A 19,978-nucleotide genomic window follows, 5' to 3' on the forward strand; every position below is an offset into this window, starting at 1 on the left:
ATACTATAAATATTCTGAAGAATAATATGGATGTGAGCAGTTCCTAATCCAAGTTTTATGTTCTCTACGGAAAGGAACAAACTGTCCCTTAGACTTCTAATAATCTCATGGAAATAATGCTGGTAGGATAAAAGTTTTATTTTTCTCTTTTATATTAGTTACAAATTTAAATTGTCAATTGCCTTATTTGAAGACATAAATGCCCAGAATTTTGCACATGATTTATTTTTATTCAGGATAACTTGAACCACATATGAATAACATTTCCTTACTTCTTTGTCCTTGTAAGGCTTATATCAAGAAACTTTCATAACTATTTGCTTAGCTTAGAAGACAAGGATTATAAATAGACACCTTTAAACGTGGCATGGTTGAGCCAAGTGCCTTTAGCAGGCTATAGGAAGCTTTATGCTCATTCACAATATACTGCATTTGAACCACATTTATATAGACATCAGCAGGGGCAAAGCTGTAGCAAATTGCTATCTACTTGTTATGCAGCAAGTTATGTACCAAATCACTGTCTACTTGTAACAAGTCATTACTGCCAGTATAAAACATGCCTGTAAAATTTGAAAGCCCCTTCCCCTTCCTGATGTCAATATAAAGGAGCATTCTTTGTTCAAATGTCTGCTATTTAGTTTGAGAGATTATTTTGTAAGTCCAAGCCCATTGTTCCAAAAATTCTCCATGGGTTCCTACTGTATATGTAATGTTGACTCCTATTAATGACTTAAATATTTCTTTGTGCTGTTCAATAAGCTTATTACTGCAGATAGAAAACTCCGTTTTGTGATTAAGATTTCAAAATTTTGCAGTTGTTAATAATCATATTCAATAATCAATATCAATGCTTGGAAGTTATTTTTTCATCCTCACATCCAAATGACATAGTTTTAATGAAACATTTTGCAAACAGTATATTAACTGCCCCAAAATAAGCTGGTTAATCAGCAGACTCTTATGATTTCCTTAACATTTTCATAGAAAATACCATCTTTGCAGCTTTCTTGAAAGAGTCTAACATTTCTTGGACCACTTATCCAAAACTTCCACCAGGCCTTTATAACGTAAATACAGGAGGGGGATTTGGATCACACTGAGCTTTCAAGTCTGTTACTGCTGGTTTTTTTTTCAGGATGTGTTGGAGTTTGGGATAACATCACCTGTTGGCGCCCTGCAAAGATTGGAGAGACAGTCACTGTCCCTTGTCCAAAAGTGTTTAGCCTGTTTTCTGGCAAACCAGGTATTTTATTCTAAGGTGTATTTTTACTGGCTTCTTTATGGCATTTTGTAACATGTTGTCATGGTTTATTTGGAGTTTTTGTTTTCTTTTTAAAGAGTTAAAATTCTTTTCAGAGCTGTGATACACCATGAAAAAGACCAAATTGTCATCTTTGTGGTCTGTACAGTGTTCTTTGAGCCTGACACTAAATATATATTCTAATACAGTGACACTCACCAAGGCTGGAGACATTGCTTGCTCTTTTTTGACCTATTTTTGTTTATTATTAAGGCATCTGAGCCTGACTGACATCTCTAACAACTGCCAGAAGATCACATGCAGATTGTCCCTTCCTTGATTAGAAGGGGAGCTCTGCCTTGCTATCATGAGAATAATGAGCCCACACTAACACATAACACCTAAAAAATATTGCCTTTGCAATTTAAGGTAGTTGTTATGAACCTTTTTATTCTGCTTTTTAATAGAACTTGGAAAGAACTCATCAGCGTCTCAGAATTCTGAAACAACTGTTTTAAATCTACTATATTCTGCACCACCTTGTCAATTCATCTCACTGTGGTTTCATTTTGCACTATGGCATGTTAGTGGGGTTTTGGAAATACATGATGCACACAGAGTATTTCATATCTATATCATAATGCAGTAGGAAAAATTTTACCCCATTGCTCAGGTGAGAAACTGTTGTCATGAGGAGCTGATGAAAAATGTGAAAGTCAGCATAGTGATTTAATTGTGTTTTTGAGGTTAACTTGGGCTATGACTAAAATACCTTTGTTCTCAAAACTGTTAATGATGTCTTGTTCCAGTAAAAAATAGATAACTAAAACAACCTACACACGAGCAAAGGTTTTAATTCCTGGAGCTGTTGAATGTTGGTTAGTTTATCATGGATAGTCTAAACAGTTTATGAAGGGGAAAGTAAAGTATGTGTAATCTTTACTAAATCTTATGAAATCTATAAAAGTATTCAAATGACTCAAACAGAGATATTAAGGTGTTTTTGTGAGACAAGGCAAACTAATAAATATCAAAAATTCAAAATCTGAATTAAATCATTCTGCTTCTATTTGCCAAAGGTAAAGCATGCACTCTCTCTCTGGAGTTTATTCATAACTGTTAGTTATTATTGCAACAATATTTTAATTTTGCTATAAAACAACTACAATAAATATTTAAGTCTGAAACCTTCACAGTGCACTACAACTCTGTCTCACCTCAGCATGGAGTAAGAGTACTTCCTTTTTATAATTTTCTATAATTTTCCCAGATACAGCTTTTTTCATGCCTACCTGTTTACTTCTTGCTTGTGAAACTAACAGGGTGCTTTTTTAGAGGTACTTGTTCAATTTAAAAGTGTTTTTAAAATCTTATCTTTCTATAACTTCAGAGAAAGAAGACAGCAAACATCTTGCATGGTTGATTCAATTAAGATTTAACTAAGTATCTTAGCACCTTTAAAATTTGATTATGCTCAAGAATACATAATTTATTACACAACACATTTCAAATTAATTTCATTCTTATAGCAGAAAATTATAAAAATATATTTAAACAAGAAATCTAACTCTTTCTATTTAGCCAGACTTTTGAGATGTATGCTTTAGCTTTTTAGTGTTTAAAAGGAGTTAAAATTCTACAAGATGATCTAGATGACCTTATTTTTATGCAAGTATTCCAATTCAAAAGTAGACTTTTATATGCCATAAATTCTTTAAAGACTTTCCTTATTTAAATAATGAATTTAAAGAAGTGATTGTCTTCTCATCCTTACAACTTTTGGAGACCTGGCTCTAAATTTCTTCTGCGGTGGTCAAGATTATAGTTTAAGCACACCACATAATTAATTTTCTATTGAATATTAGTAATTTTTTATTAAAATACTTTTTACTCTAAAAGCAACTCTATTATCCTATAATGTTTTTCCTGTGTTATACATGACAATGCAAGTTTAGGAGTTTCAGAAAGTTATTCAGTGAAGTTCTTATTCACATGTATGCGTTGAGTTACAGGTTTTAAAATCAGGTTGCCTTCCAAAATACTTAATTGCATGAAAAGGTGGTGCAGAAATAAACAATGCCCTCCACAGAACATTGCCCAGCGTTGCCTTTAGGTTAGAAGGCATTAGAGCACTTGAAGCAGAAAATACTTCAGCCCTTGAGTACATAGAGTCTTTTTATTGCAAAACTGGCTTTGACGTAATTTGTGGTTCTGTTAAGACGTTCCTCTGCTCCGCCTGCTCAGAGAATCCTGATGTACTTTTAAAGTGAAGGCTCTTCACAACATATAAATAGGTTACATTTTCTTTTAAAAATGTCATGTCTACGCCAAATGGCAGAAGTGGTCCTGTTGTTTGAGGAGACACTCTTGATTTAGGTCAAGGCCTTTTTACTAGCTGGAAAGATGAGGTTGTTGGTTGGTGAACCATTTGTAGGATATTTACAACTTTCCACTGAAGACTTTATACAAAGACGAACTTCCAGTAACCAGTCAGCAAGATAAAAATCACAAAAGCTTTAGTTTGGAGTGTATCTAAACAAGTTTGGTTATTCTTGGCCAAAGCTGATCTGCGACACATAAATTTATTTTTCTATGGTGAAAAACAGGCATCTTCAAGTCACTTAAAGACCAGTGGCAAACTCCAGACCAAAGCAGTATATTATTATGCATTTCAAGCATTATGGATATACAAGTCACTTTAAGAAATGTGAGGGGAATTTGGACATGAACTAACACTAGAGGAGTAAGTTATATTACCATTAATGACTATTCTTTAGTCTGACATATGTCTCTTCAGTTTTTCCTCATTGAAGCAGTTCCATAGTACATGAATATGAATTCATTTTAATTAAATTAAGAAGTAGAATCATGGGTTACCCTTATCTCCTCTGTGTGACTTCTGTAAAGAGTTAACTTCTCTCAGTTCCAACCAGAAAACCATTTCTGAAAGAAATAGATGTAAAAAATTCCTTTCCAGCCATGCTTCTACCAGTCCTGTATGTTCCTTGGACTACAGTGTTTCAATATTGGTTCAAAGAGTGAGATTAAGCATACATTTTTTATTTCATTTTTCTTCAACATATAATATGATTTGGTCTTTAAACTTCATTACCAACCTTACCAATATTTGCTGTAGCAGCAGTTCATCACCATAATGTCTAAGAGCTTTTACAACTCTTCAGTATATCATTTGGTATTGGCTTCTCAGAAAGGTTTAAATCGGATTAATAATTAATAAATTACCCCTTTTTAGAGTGAACCAAAAGACTTTAAGTAAAACAGCAAAACCCTTCAGGCTCTTGAAGATGTAGCAGAAATATCTGTTACACTGAAGGAGAATCCTGCTATCACAGCTTGGGTTTACTCTTGTTTTTCAGTAATGCAAAGGCAATTCCAAGCAAGAGTAAAAGCCAAAGCAGTGTGAATGAAGAGCACATGAAAGGAAATGGCTGGGTTGCTTTAACAGGAGTCTTAGGAAATACAGGAAACAGAGTTAGTTAATGACCAAATTAGGTTGTCTAAAGATTCATTATGAGGACAGTTTTGAATCTTTATGATTTAAACTTTCAAATTTTTCTTGACAGGAAATATTAGCAAAAATTGTACAAGTAATGGATGGTCAGATATTTTCCCTGACATCTTAAGTACCTGTGGATATAATGACTATGAAGACGATTACAAGGTAGGAAAAATACTTTTTCTATTCATTTTGATGCTGTTGTTCAATACATCTATCAGACATGTTCTGCTTTGAAATAACTCCCATTTTACTCAGACTCAATGAAAATCAGACTGAATGAAAATTCTGCAGTAATAGTTGGTAGCATTAGTTGCAATATGTTTGGATTGCAGTTGTCTAATGAGATAAAACCAGAAATACAGAATTCAGTAACTGTTTGAAATTCAAGCCTGTAAGCAGTTGGTAAATGCAGTAATGCATCTGTGTTTCTAATATTGCAATGTTACTCAGTTTATGTACCATATGTTTTGCATTGGGTTATTTCAGGAAGTTTCATTTATTTCAAAAGAATATTCAAAAGAAGTTATTTCCAAACTGAATGCTGTAATAATCTATCAATAGTACATGCACCACTTGATTGCTGGTATCTGTTCAAGTTATAAGTAAAACAGAATTAATTTAAGTCATTGGAGTTATTGCAGATTTATATTGGACATTAAATTGCATTAGCAATTGGAAGTGCTTGAGAAAGCCATCAAGGTATCTTAAATATACTGTGCATGGAAATCCAAGTTCGTTCACTTTGCAGATTCTATTTCTTGTTCTTTTTGTTGAGGGGGGGATTTCTTTTCCACCACATTTTACATATTTTCTATCTGTTTTCCTGCTGAGGCTAACAGACTAAGATTTTGTTTACAAACATGAGCTCATAGTGTCAGTAAAATTCTTGTTGCGCAAAACAGATTAAGTCCTCTTATGAATAAAGACACTTGGGTGGTTGGGTTTTTTTTCCTGGATTTCAGTTTGCGTAGAATAGCTGTAGCAGATCTGTTCTGTCTGGTTTGCAGAGATGTGCATGCAGTTTTTGCCATCTCTTTCTGTGTTGAAAAGCCCAACCTTTACTGTAGTTAAAAATAGATAATACAGAAAATTGAAAGAACATGTTGTTTCCCCAAATTTTCTTAAGACTCGTTATAAAATGTGTGTCATCTGACAATTGGGAACACACGTCTATTACTGCTAAAACAGCCATTTTAAACATTGTCACTTGACCCATTGTCATGACATGGGAAAATGGGTCAAGACATAAAAATTCAAATTAACAAAAGATAATATTTCACCAAGAGAAAAACACTTAATTAGCAGATGAAGTAGTACAACAGAAAACCAGTTCTTGTTTGACATACTCATTAATAATTTGAAAAGGCGAATGAAATGCAAATTGCAGGAATTAACCTAGAGAACTGGAAATAGGAAGCAACAGCAACATTTACAAAAGCCTTGGAAAAAAAACCACAAAAAAATAAACGTGTTAGGAAGAAGATCAGAAGAGAGATGTGGGAGCACGTACTGAAAAAATCACTAGCAAAAGTACCATAGATAGAATATAATAGATATATCATAGGGACAATAGAAAAAGAGCAAGTGTCATGCTCTTGCGAGAGTTCAGGAGGCATTTGAGGTTCTTTATCAACCACTTGTTTACACACAGGATGCTTCCTTCATTTTGGGTCTTAGTGCTCAATGGTAGCACCTCAAACCAAAACCTTTACTCACCATAAATCAACATAAACCTAGTTTTTTAGGTTTTGGTGTGTGTGGTTTGTTTGGTTTTGGTTTGGTTTGGTTTGGTTTGGTTTTTTACCTAGTATTTCGACTGTAGGAGCTAAAAATAAAGCTCTAAGTATTTGGATACTGAATATTCTGGACACAAAAATCTCATGCACCAATATGCTTTGTAGATGGTGTATGAAGTTGCCCTCAAAGTCACAGTAACTAAGGAGATAATATTTTAGGGAAGGTGGCAAAATATTTTTCCTATGGTAAGTCCTAAGTTTTCTTCTGTCTGCTTTCCTTTGAAGACAATATTAGAGGAGTAGGTAGAAGCTGCCTTTGGTGCCAGTTTGGTGCCTGCATCTTCACTTCTGAATGAGTTTCTATTATAGATCCAATGTAGTATTTGTTCCTGTGGGTTTTTTCTAAGATATAGACTTGTATTTTTAATGCAAGAGGGGATTATTTCTATACATATTTTACATTTATTTTATATATATATATATATATATGCAGACAGACACATCTATCTCTCCAGGTATGCATCTATTTTGGGCAGTTTTGAATCTTCCAGAGAAGATTTAAATGATAAAGATCGGTGAGCAAATACTGAGCAAGCAAATTATTAACAGTCACCTAATGTTTATGCTGAAAAATGTTTATGCACTGAAATGAGGAAACTTATTTTAAGGCACTATAAACGTGGCACCTGTTATTTCTCTGCTGAAAGAACTTGCATCAACAGTTCACTTTGATTTTATGTTCAAATTAAAACATTCAATTTTTATTCCGTGTCAGATTGTCTATTAGCAGCTTATATATAAAGAAAGTATTTGCTTAACATTTTGAAATTAACAATGAGTGTCTGATACAGAACCTTTGTTCAATTCTACGTTAGATCTGTGCAGTGTTTACTGGCCCTGCCATTATTTCTAGGGGATTGATTTGATATGGATGACTGTCCTGTTTTCAGCTGCTATAGTGTTAATTTTCTCCCTAGTAGCTGTTACAGGGCTGTGTTTTGAATTTAGTATGAGTGTAATGTTGATAACACACTAATGTTTTAGCTGTTGCTAAAACACCTGAGTCAAGGACTTTTCAGATTCCCATGCTCTGCCAGCGAGCAGGTGCACAAGGAGCTGGGAGAGAGCAAAGCCAGGGGACAGCTGACCTGGACCAGCCAGAGGGATATTCCATACCATAGAACGTGATATCCAGAGTATAAACTGGGAGGAGCTGGCTGGGAGCTGCCTTCTGCTGCTTGGAGATGGCATCGGTCAGTGGGTGCTGAGCAATTGTGTTGGGAATTGCTTGTGCTGTTATCTCAGCCCAGGTTTTACTTCCCAGTTCCCCTCCCCATCCCACCGGGCAGCGGGGTGGGGAGGCAGGAGGAGGAGGGAGAGATTGAGCGCTTGTGTTATGACACAAAGTATCCTTTGTTGCCGCTGGGGTCAAAGCAGGACAATGATGGTGTCTGAACAAAATGTTTGTATGTTGTTACCACATCAAAGCGTAGACCTCAACCTTTCTGATGTACCTCCTGACGCTTTTCTGTAAGTCGGCAATTTAGTGCTAACCTTCAACATCAAGTTTTAGCTTCATCTCAGGTACTCAAATAGGTCTCTTCTTTCTCCGTTTTTTATTTCTGTGGAGCTCATGGCAGCACGATTGTAAAATAAAGATCTAGATTGTAAAATAAATTCTAGAAATACACGTCAAGGTGTGTTAACCCAACTCAAACCCCACAGCAACCTTTCCTTAACATATTTTGACATCTTCTATCTAGACTGAACAAGTTGTAGACATGTCCTAGCTGTCATCAGAGAGTATTAGACTCTCTGTGTGAAGACTATTAATATACAGCAAGATGTCTGGTGAATGTAAAGCACTAAAACGTGCTTTAAATTTTTATTTAAAATAATGACTGGATCAGTTAATACAGCTTTGTCTAATCTTAGTGTGAATTGGCCCGAGATTTATTAGATCACACAAAAGCCTCAACACACACAAGTTACAGCCTCTGTGATTTGAATGTGTAGTGTCATACAAAGGCAAATTCATGGAGAGAAGGATCCTCGGGGCTATTAAACGTGGTGATGCTGCTGCAGCTTGTCCATTAAGGAGGAGCATCCTCCATGGAGGGAATATTCCCCCATTTTGCCAGTCTCCTGAAGTGTTCACTCTTAGGCAGCTGTCAGAGAGAACATCCTGGGTGTGCTGCAGTCACACCACTTAGGGCATGTGGAGTCAGGGCAGTGAGGTCAGAGCTGACACAAACCCTATCTTGGATGCCTGTAGCTACCTCTAGAAAACATATGCACTAGTTACATTTATTTAGGTATTCTGCATTTTTCATTTATTTTTTTCAGAAGGAATGATTAAGAGACTAGTCCTCCTTAAAATAAATGCAAAATCTTCCATTGACATCAAGTGAGGACTAGATCTGAATATCAGCTGATATTCCCTCTTGTAGAGCACAAAGGGAATTTGCTTTAATTGCAGACTATTCAATAAACTGCACAGTACAAGTATGGCATGAGAAAGTTCCCATTCACAGATACATCTGCTGGCACACATTTACACAGGAAAATGTGGAAGTTTGTGCAATTCTAAAGTTGCCATCTCTCCCACTACAGTTAGGGAACTTTAAATAAGAAGGCATTCTGACTGACATAATTAAAATTATGACGCCACTTTTATTAAGAGATACTTATGGCAATGCTGGTCTCATCTTTTTTGAGTGATGTTTAGGCTTAGGGTGAATTGGAGGAGAAACGTCAGAAAAGGGATATCATTAATTACTTGTATACAGATTATTAAATACTCTGAGGAACACTGACTTTACTACGTGTTTTCAGTAAACAAAATGAAGAGTGACTTGGGATGATAATGGTTATAAATTCTGAGTAATATTTCTGGGCAGATGAATAAGGAGGTGAGGTGTTTTCTTTTACATTAAGGATGATCTCTGGTTAACAGCAAAACTCCTTCAAACAAAGAGTCAAGCCCTAAACTTTCTCCAGGGTTTTGTCCTTCAGCACTGAGGTACCTTCTCACCCCTAGATGTCCTTCCAAACCAAGGCTGAGGTTGAAAGATCCATTGAATAACTGTCAGTTTTGCCTGGGAAGCTTCTGTGCTATTCTGTAAATAAACAGAAGACTTCTGTCTCCTGAACTTATTAAAAATAATACAAAACTAACTTTAAAGGAAACATCATCTGAAACAGGTGTCTTTTCAAGAAAACAAAACACAAGAGTGCCAAAGAATAGATTTTGCAAAAAAATTTATTGAAGATAACAAAAATTACACAAACTTTCATTAATCAAATTTATTTTTAAAAGGGTTGGGTTTTGTACTCTTTTAAAACCTTTGAACATTAGGTAGCCACAGGAGAAGAGGAAACATTTTAGGATTAGATCTTTAGAAAGCATTTACGATTTCTGTAAACATTTCCATGATTTTTTTTATGTGCCTGACCACCTAATAAGTTTAGCTTAGTGGTTTTAATGTTAATATTTTCTTCAGAACTTTAGAAATAAGTTGTTGTGTTTCAGGTTTGGAATCAGTATTGCTCAGATAATCCTATGAATATTTTACAGTGGCAGCTGTTCTTGCTACTGTTGCAAAAGCACTGATTTTGTTAGACTTGCAGAAAAGTTTCTGTCATTTCAATTTTCTAATGACATTTCAATTTCATGTGTATGATTCAAATCGGTTTATGCTTTGAATACAGCTGTAAAATCCAAAGGGGTTTTGATATTTCTTCTGTGTTACAGAGTTTTAAAAATATAATTTAGTTTGAAATTCTGTTTTGATCAATCCATACTTTTGTTGCAGTCATTTTACTCCTGCCAATCTTGTACTTTGGTTTTTTTTTAAGTTCAGAGGTTAAAGCTGAAGGTTAGTTGAGACCTGGCTAATTATTGTTCAGATAGAGTAGCAAGAAAGAAACAAGATATACCCATCTTACATAAATTACATGGATTTTTATGTGCCACTGGATTTGGTATTGCTTTGCTTGTTTCTTTTGCAGCAATGCAATATAAAGAGATTGTTTCTAAATGAACTAGGTAAAATAAAGATGAATGGCAAATATTTAATAGCTATACCTAAGTCAATGTTAATCCAATCAATTTCCTGGTTTTCAAGTGCCCCAACACAATGTGGAATTTAAGTCTTTGTCTTTATAGGGGTCATGTGTATATTTGATTAACATATAATTTGAGAACCTCATTTACTACTTTTTTTTTTGTTGAGTCAGGAAGAGTTATAGAGATCTTACAGGCAAATTAAGACACCTCTATTTGCGCTGATACAGGAAATTTAAGTGGCAGCATGATTGCATCATCTTTGATGCTGAATCTGATAAAGTGCTTCATGTTAATCATCTAAACCATTCCAATCATCTCAATTTTTTTTGAAAATCAAAACACCTGAATTCAAACAACTGTAATTTTTGATGTAATGGATTAAAAATGGATTAGTGTTTACTTAGCTTTGCAACAGTTTGAGGAGCAGGATTATTCTTTGATCAGTAGAAAATTTTAAAGCATTTGAATTTCTGACCATTATAAAACTAAACCAGTAAAACTGTTGGAAAATAAGGAAATGTGTTCTTTTCCACCATCTCAAGTGTAGAAAAGAGAATAATTAAAAACCTCTGTCACGTGATAAAATAACTTCACTTGTGTAAGTATTTCTTATTTACTTGTACTTGGCTTGAAAAAAACGACCATGGTCAGTATTAAGGTGACATCAAAGCACTCTCAGCTGATTATCCTCCATGCTGACATTTCTCCATGAGGTATTTCATGTTCATCCCTTTGGCAAATGAATGGTCAGCAGACAGATTCAGTCCTGCTGATGCTGACAGGCTGCTGTGCTGGCCTAGAAGTACACAGGGTTCTTCTTTTGATTTTAGCCAGACTATTTGTTGTAGGGGTCATGTGTGTGTGCAGAATGCCAGAAACACTTTATTAAATAACTGAGGGTGTTTTTTTGGAGGAAGACAAGCTCTTCTGTTCTCCCTGAGAGAGAAGTGGGGAGAAACGACGGGAGTCGCTTCCCATGCAGCCTGCCTGGCAGCTCCTGCCAAGCTCAGAGAACAGAGCTAGAGGCTAAATTACAGACACAGTTGTAGCAGTGTGGCTGGCAACTGATGCTTTGTTAGTAAGTTCATATGGGGTTTCCCCTTTTTTCCCCTTAATTTAAGAATTCTGAAATCAGATAGGTGCAATTTCAAAAGTGTCAGTCAATGGAGTTTTTCTGAAATCAAACATAGACAGATTTTTCAAGATAGTCCGGAATGACAAAAGAGTTAAACAAATCCAGCTTTCTTGTTGGGCATGTTTCAATCCACCCATTGCAGTTTGAACAGCTACTTTCTTTATGCCAAAATTACAAAACATTCTCTTATTCCATAGTCTAATGGCAGGAATAAATTTAAAGTAATATTTTCAATTCTGTAATAACATCTGCCATGCAAGTTTGTTTATAGATGACAACAATTTTGGTTAGTTTGTGGAGTTTAATGCAATTTATGCATCTACATCCACAGTTGGAGTTGCTAGATAATAGTCCAGCTCCCAGCTTGAGAACGAGATTCTATGGTGCCTTTAAAACTTGACAAGGTGAAGGATCTTTCAACATTCCGTGTTAGAAACACAGTGAGACAAAGTTCTGACTGCCTCGAGAGGTTACAAATGGCTTATATAGAGAGGCAGGGAGAATGCAAATATAATTTCTCCTGTATTTCTTGCCAGTGTTATGTAATTAGATATTTTCGAAGGACTAAAATATCGCAGTTGCAAGTTGCTGATATCTAAAGCATGAGACAAGGATGACTCTGGTGAGAAACCTTCACTGCCTTCAGGGGATTTCTGGACCATTCACCATGTCTTTCAGCAGATGCTTTTACTACTGACTTTGGAAATTCACTCCATTGACATGAAAATATTCTCAGAAATGCAGTTAGATAAATTTGTGTGGAATTCTGAGATTGCCTGCAAATTCATTTGAGCTACTTTCTTCTCTTTGAATGTTTCTAAACAATTTTTTCAAATAACATCCTTCTGTTTTTTTGTTTGATGTGTTATTCTTTTGGTCTCTTTGATGCCTTTGCAAACTGACAGCCTCCAAAGCTGGCAATTTTTCCACTTAACCATGAGCACCAAAAGGTTGTGAATTAGATATAAATCTCCAGGAAGTTGTGGAGGCATTATTACAGACAGGTCAGTCAAAAACCTTGTGCAGTACACTTTACTGGTAAAAGCAACAGGTCGTAATCAAGGCTTTCCTATGGCAACATCTGTGTAACTGCAATTTCCCAGTGATGACTTCTGGTCCAGAATCATTCCTGTAAACATCTTAGTGCATGCCATCTAACGACAACAGTGACAAAGGATCTGTAAATCTGTTGATCTTGTGTTCTAATTTGTGAAAGTAGAACAGATGCTGTGCCTATGAAAGGACTTAGGAGAGGAAAAGTGGAAGAAGTGCAATTCCTTCTGAAAAAGATGGGGAAAAAAGTGAGTAAAGGTAATGTAGAGTAAACATAGGAAAAAGTTGGATATATTTGGTACCAAACAATTTATATATTTCTGAAACAAAAGCTTCCAAGACAAGACAAAAAAAAAAAAAAAAAAAAAAAAAAAAAAAAAAAAAAAAAAAAAAAAAAAAAAAAAAAAAAAAAAAAAAAAAAAAAAAAAAAAAAAAAAAAAAAAAAAAAAAAAAAAAAAAAAAAAAAAAAAAAAAAAAAAAAAAAAAAAAAAAAAAAAAAAAAAAAAAAAAAAAAAAGAGAAGAATATAAAATGTCTCACTATATCTGGTATACTCGGACCTTTCAAAGAATTATTAACATGATAAAAATACAAGACATAGATGAGAGAATTACATCATAACACAAGTTGTCACTGTTTTATTAGCAGTAAACTTGTTGCATTGCAAGTAATTGCATCAGAATAAGGAATTCAAAGACATTGCACCCATATGATTTAGGGTATCCCTTTGGTCAGTTGGGATCACCTGTCCCAGCTCTGTCCCCTCCCAAACTCTTGTGCTCCCCCAGCCCCCATTGGTGGAGCAGCACGAGAAGCAGGGAAAAGTAACACTGTTGAGCAATAGCTAAAACATTTCCATGATATCAACAGGGTTTTCATCACAAATCCAAAACAGCACCCTGTGAGCTGCTAGGAAGGAAATCAACTCTTTCCCAGCCAAACCCAGGACAAAGGCCCAGCCCAAGTGTCAAGTGTGAGAGAAAGCACAGGGGAGTTTTTGAATGAACCAAGGAGGTGACAGGAGAAAATGTAATATCTAGCCAGAGGCAACTAGTCTGGAGTATAGAGACCACGGTACTTAAAAGCAAAGAATGCAGCTGGGACAGTTTAGTCACCTGTTTAAGGGCAGATGCATGAGTTAGAATGTGTCAGTCTCACATACTTCTTGTCTCAGGGTTATTTCTCCTCTTAGGCAAACCAAAGACTGCTTTTGGAGCAAATCATATAATCAACTCATAGCACACTTTGGCTGCTCAGCAGCAAAAAGGAGCCTTGGAGCTGCTTTAAGATTTTCTAGCACAATGAGAAACCTGAAAAGGAGGGACGAAGTAATTTCTGCTGGGCAATGCAAAGGTCCAGGACACAATTTACCTCAGAAGTCTAGGTTGTGGTGCTTCTCTTTTGAAGGCCATTTTAAAAATGCAAATTTCAGGAGACCAATGATTACTTTAACATGTCAGGATTAGTTAAGCTACTTGGTAGTTCCCCAAGATAAGAAGATGGTAGAGATGTAAAGTTGCCCCTGTGTGCACTCCTCCCAGGTGGTGTGTGTGTGTGGTTTTAGGATACCTGGGGAGATACCTGTCCCTGCTCTGCAGTAACGTGATGTTGAACATCACTGTTATTTTTACAAGTGTATCTCTACCAATCAACTTTTTCATGAAAGTGAAAAAGAAATCTTCCACTCAGCATTAACAATATTGAACAGTGTTTCTAAAATTATTTTCAAATACAATTCTAAAAATATTTTTTCCAAAATTAACATAACTCCACACAAAATTGGTTCTGAAGAACTGCTCTTCAATTCCCTGCTAGAATGGAAGAATTATTCTCCCCAGTTTGGCTCAGTTTTGAAGAGCTCTAAAATCTGTGCCTACAGAGAAGCACTGCACATCACCCCTACTCTTCTTAATTTGGCTTCTGTCATAGCAAAAGGAACATCAGCCATTCTCCAGGCAGTTTTGGGGGGAATATAGTGACAACAAGTTTCTCAGGAGTAATTACAGAAGCCCATGGCATCAAGAACTCTACAAATACTTCGAGCACCCTCCTTCATTTATTCAACCTGACATGTTCTGCAAAACCATAGAAAAAGGCTTCTCCAACAAATGATTTAACATTTTGGCAGCCCCATTTCCCCATCAACAGTATTCTGGAAGAAAAGAAATCCTATTTCCTGGCCTTGTGCACATCAGGAGCAGTAAATATAGCGTAAAGCTTAGAAATGACCTACAGCAGCTCCACAACAAGCTCTGCCATCATCTTGTTGGCATTTGCAGACCCCATATCTACTGAATACATTTCTACTGAGTGTACAAACACAAGCCTGAATTGCCTCTAAATCAAAATGTTCTTCACATCCACTGTGTAAATACTGCAGACTTGAGAAAGATAAATTTCATCTGCAAAAAAAAAAAAAAAAAAAAAAAAAAAAAAAAAAAAAAAAAAAAAAAAAAAAAAAAAGTCACGATGGCAATAATTCTGTCCTCAGTATTCCAGTCAGAATCATTGCACCACTTAAGAGCCCTATTTGGCAAACACAGGATTCACATGGGCATCCATAGAAGGGCAAATGTTGGTACACTCTGGGTAGCTACACTTGAATTATTCACTGTGGGGCCTCTTCACTGTCTCTAGAAATATAGTCAAAGAAGTCCATGTTGACTGCTGACACAGATACAAGAAGTGCTTCCTAGAAGACCCTATGAAGAGACTCTACATTGCCTGAGATGTTCATATTTGCAGTGTAGACACCTAATGCTCAGTGAAATAGAGCCTATGATTCGTACCCACAGTGTAGTAGGGCTCTGCAAATATACACCAGATTCTTTACAGAGAGCAATTAAGTACTACTTCAGATCTTACTATTCCAACCAGCCAGGGACACCATTTAAAAAAAAAAAAAAAGACAAGATTTATTCAGGATTTTAGCTGATAAACTCTCTTACAGTCATTCAGATGACATTGGAAACTTTGTTAAGTCTATATTTTCCTTCTTTGTCTCTGAAGTAAAGCAAACAAAACATTAATGTGTCAGGACTGTTGTCAAAAAAGGCCGTCACAGCTTACTTCTCCAATTTAAAAGAGATTTCTGTTTCCTGTGACTCTGTGTACACCACTTTCAGCTCCTAACAAGAACGACAGTTGCTATGAATGCACTTAAGAGCTCTGGCAGTTGTTTCCCATATTTTTCCCCTTTAACCATATCTACAGCAGTGCAATCGTGAGATTCTTCATTTCATTTCACATTTCATTGCATCTTTTCCATATCTGTATAATATGTGTAAAGTGGATCCTCAGCTAATTTTGTCATGAATCAAGTTTGCTAAAATTACCTCTTTACTTGGCCTTTTAATGATATAAAAACAAATGAATTAAGTGATTTACACTTCCTTTTGCTATCTTAGCTTATTTAAAAGTATTGCTTCCTTGCTACTTTTTGCAAACATAATTTGAGAAGGTTAGTGATAACCATGTGCAGTAAATATCGACATTCTGTCTGTTATCCATATCACTTTCTACACTGCTGTTAAAATCTTTAATTCCATAACATAATACAAAACTTTAAATATTTTATCTACCTTGAGTGGAAACTAATGTCAGTCTAATGACTTTGTTGTAAGCATAAATGAAGCAGACTAATTCTGAGAATATTTAGCACTATTTTTCTTGATGTTGTCATTCGGAATAAGACGTACATGTAACATGAGCTGGTAAATTTACAGATAACTGCAGTTAATCAGCAGGCTGGGCATTCCAGCCTGCTTTTGTTCTGTTGAGAAATTTCCCTTCCAAGCCTAAGCAAATTTCTAAAGAAAGAAAGGGTTGTTTGGGGTCAGAATTTAGTAAAGTATTTGAATATTTAGACTGGTAAATTAATGAGACTTAAACATGTCTTTAAATTCATATATAAAGCATTGTAAAGTTCACTAGAGCAGAAGGACTGAGAGAAAATATCTCATTTAGTGATAATCCGTTCTTTAACTGGCTCATTCTTCCCAGTTTGATTTTGTGTTTATGGGAGTTTATGAATCTGATGCTTGCTTTGACCTCACTGACATGGTATAATCATCTGGAATGGTACCAGCTTGTGGGTCTGAGTTCCTGAGGCTGAATTTTCTACTGAAGTCAATTGGCTAGAGATGCTGCATTGCAAAAATGTGTTGGAATAGAGATATAACTTTCTCATCATGTAATGTAGAGCAAAGAGTGAAAATAATGTTATAGCCTTCAGAGCTATTTAATGGTCAATTATAACACTTCACAGTCAATTTTACATATTAGTAAGTGGTTTCTACATATATATTTTTCTGTTCAGGTCAACTTCTATGTGAGAGTGAAAGCAATTTATACCCTTGGACACAGTGTATCCCTGATTGCTCTTACAACAGGAAGTATAATTCTTTGCCTTTTCAGGTATGTATTTTTCATGAGTAAACTAACAATGATAAGATGGCTTTGACTATCGTCTGATTCCTCACATATTTAACAAATGCCTCGATTTTACACTTTTCTCAGTTAAAGAGCTGACAATAATGTAATGTTGACTTGATTTTTGCTAGCACTGATAATATTAAAAAGTCTCAAAACACTTTACAAATTTACAGGCATTGCAGCTGATTCAAGAAAGAATAGTCATTTAGGAATTGATTATATAAAGCATTTTCTATTTGATTATTAAAATCAACACCTTGAATTGCTCTTGAGAATTAGTAGGATGCCAGTTGTAACACTGGACAAGTGGGGCAGCGGGATTTTGCAGAAGCTTCTGAGTAGTCTCCAGGGTTACTGTAATCAAAGGTAATGGTTAATTTGTCCAAATGGGGTTATAAATCACAGAATCACCTTCAAGATCACCTAGTCTAGCAGTCAACCTAGCAACCTTATCAATCATCCCTAAACCATATCTGCATGTGCCACATCCAGGCTCATTCTGAACACTTCCAGAGACAGACTCCACCCTGGACTACTTATTCTAATGCTTGACTGTTCTTGTAGTGAAAAGAAAAAAATCAGATGTCTAATCTAAACCTCCCCTGTTGCAGCTTAAAGCCATTTCTCTAATCCTTTCTCTTGAGCTATGGCAGAAGAGGCTGAGCCCCACCTCGCTGCAAACAAAGCATCATATTAGGGTACAGCGTGCTGTTTGCCAGAGCTTCATTCCTCTGATGAACTATTCCTATGGCAAGTTCTGTAAGCATTTCAGTCTGACACCAAATTTTCTCAATATTCAAATATTCACAGACTATTCAGAGCAGATATGCAACCCGTCATTATATTTGGAATACCTCTGGAAAAAAATTGAGTCGCTCGTTGTTGTATTCTACCAGCAAATGCTCCAGGCAAAACGTACATTTTCAAAATTGCTAAAACCTATCAGTGCATTTAATACAGACAATTACAGACACCTGAATGTTGCCCATCACCAGAAGTCAGTTGTAATACACAGATCAAGAATTTAGGAGGTGAACTCAAGACCTTCAACTTCAGTTTAAATATTCAACTTGAGACCTGCCTGCTGAGTCAGTGAAAAGAGAGAGGATTTTTTTAGAGAAGAACACTGGGTTTTCTAAGCCCCCCCACACTTCAAGAAGCCTGTTTCTCTGTTATCTCCAGGGAATGTAGGGGTCACCTAACATAGTGAGTTGATTTAGGAATCCAAATAAGTTGTAAAAACGTCCTGTTAAGTATCCCAAGCACATATCAAGAAGCCAAATGTGGAAGGCTGCAGTTGAGGCAGTTGTAAATTAAATAATAGAAGTGAATGCAGATGGTTGTGTGTAAGTCTGTCTCTCTCTCAGACATGTTGTGCCATTACATCATGGTAATTTTTAAGGACAAAGTTTGGAAAATAAGAGTGTTTCTCTAAGTTTTAACTTTTCTCTACTCAGCTGGTAACATCTCCTATCCAAAAAAAAAAAAAAAAAAAAAAAAAAAAAAAATTTGCCATGAAATGTTCAGGGGTTCTATATAAATCATGTCAATACACTGTTTATAAAAATCAGTCACTCACCCCTGAGACACATTCACCTTTGAATTTAACTAGCAAACGTTCAGTTCACCTTGCTGTCATTAAAGGCAGAGAAAAGTTCTCCTCTAAGTGAAACCATCTAAAAGAGATTTGGAAGTTAAGAAGTGAGTTAAAACTCAGAAGTTACTAATGCATTAGGGTTGTCAAAATCCTGACTTCATCCAGTAGGATTAGGATTTGAACTCTGGATATTAATAACAGAAGAGGCTATTAAAATTTCACATTGCTGGATTTGTATGCGTATGCTTTACATTACACTAAATTTAATCCTAAATACGTGCAGTATTTTTAATGCACAAAAACATGGAATAATGGGGAGTTTCACTGTAGGAAGTGTGTTCATGGAAAGGAAGTGGAAATTCATTTTTAGGAATTGATTTCTGCCGTCCATTATATATGGACTGTCTGATAGAAGAGACACGGTCTCAGGGGTTTGCAGGTATTCACAGTATCAGCTAAAAGCACAGGAAAGGCAAAAATGGTGTGTCAGGAAAGAAGTGTTGTTTCTTAAAGTTACCATGTATTTGCCATTTGTTTTGCATATTTTTACAAAGAACTGGGCTTGATTTTAACTTTTAGAGATATACTATATGGGCTCACACTCTTAGTATCTGTAAATTACACACCTACAAGCTTTTTGAAAGGAAAAGATTTTGTATCTGGCTATTTTTATAGTCTCAAAGACATAAAATGTGAATATCTATAAATACCTTAACAAACTAAGCTAACAAAGTTAATGTGCTGCTGCTCCCTACATAATACTCTATGTACTTATTGTAATTAAAGCTACTCGGTAACTTTCTACCACAGCATTTTTCTGTTGGAGGTTGCCCATTGGTCAGGTACATTTATACTTCTGCAAACTCAATTTATAAACAGGAAAGCTAATAATTTTGGTTTAGTCAAAAGAAGTTGCTTTAGCCTTCTTAGTATGAAAGTTTCTATTTCTTCATTTTAAATGTCTAAGAATTAATATATCGTGAAGTTTTAGAAATGTGTAAATTGAAATTTCTGAAAATAAATAGTATTTTTCAGACATTTTAAAGAACGTTGGTTTGTTAAGCTCAGCCCTATTAAACAAAACCTTGAAAAAAGTCAATTTCTCTGATATGTATTTCTTAACAAGGAGAAAATATGAATCTCTGTCATTTCTGTAAGATGTGCTGTCATGTGCATCTGCTGTCTGTAAATG

At 35.5% G+C, this 19,978-nt stretch overlaps 1 protein-coding gene across 1 annotated transcript in view; it reads left to right on the forward strand.

The window, feature by feature from the left end:
- VIPR2 (vasoactive intestinal peptide receptor 2) overlaps nt 1-19,978 on the forward strand; it is a 53,491-nt gene that overhangs the window by 13,780 nt on the left and 19,733 nt on the right. The window contains exons 3-5 of the mRNA XM_027886148.1: nt 1,139-1,246; nt 4,828-4,925; nt 17,074-17,171. Of these exons, the coding sequence (XP_027741949.1) occupies nt 1,139-1,246; nt 4,828-4,925; nt 17,074-17,171 (304 nt within the window). The remainder of the gene's footprint in view (nt 1-1,138; nt 1,247-4,827; nt 4,926-17,073; nt 17,172-19,978) is intronic.

The sequence above is a fragment of the Empidonax traillii genome, unplaced genomic scaffold (genome assembly GCF_003031625.1).
Source record: "Empidonax traillii isolate 1590-97213 ecotype Southwest subspecies unplaced genomic scaffold, ASM303162v1 scaffold178:size2223814, whole genome shotgun sequence".
NCBI classification, from domain to species: Eukaryota; Metazoa; Chordata; class Aves; order Passeriformes; family Tyrannidae; genus Empidonax; species Empidonax traillii.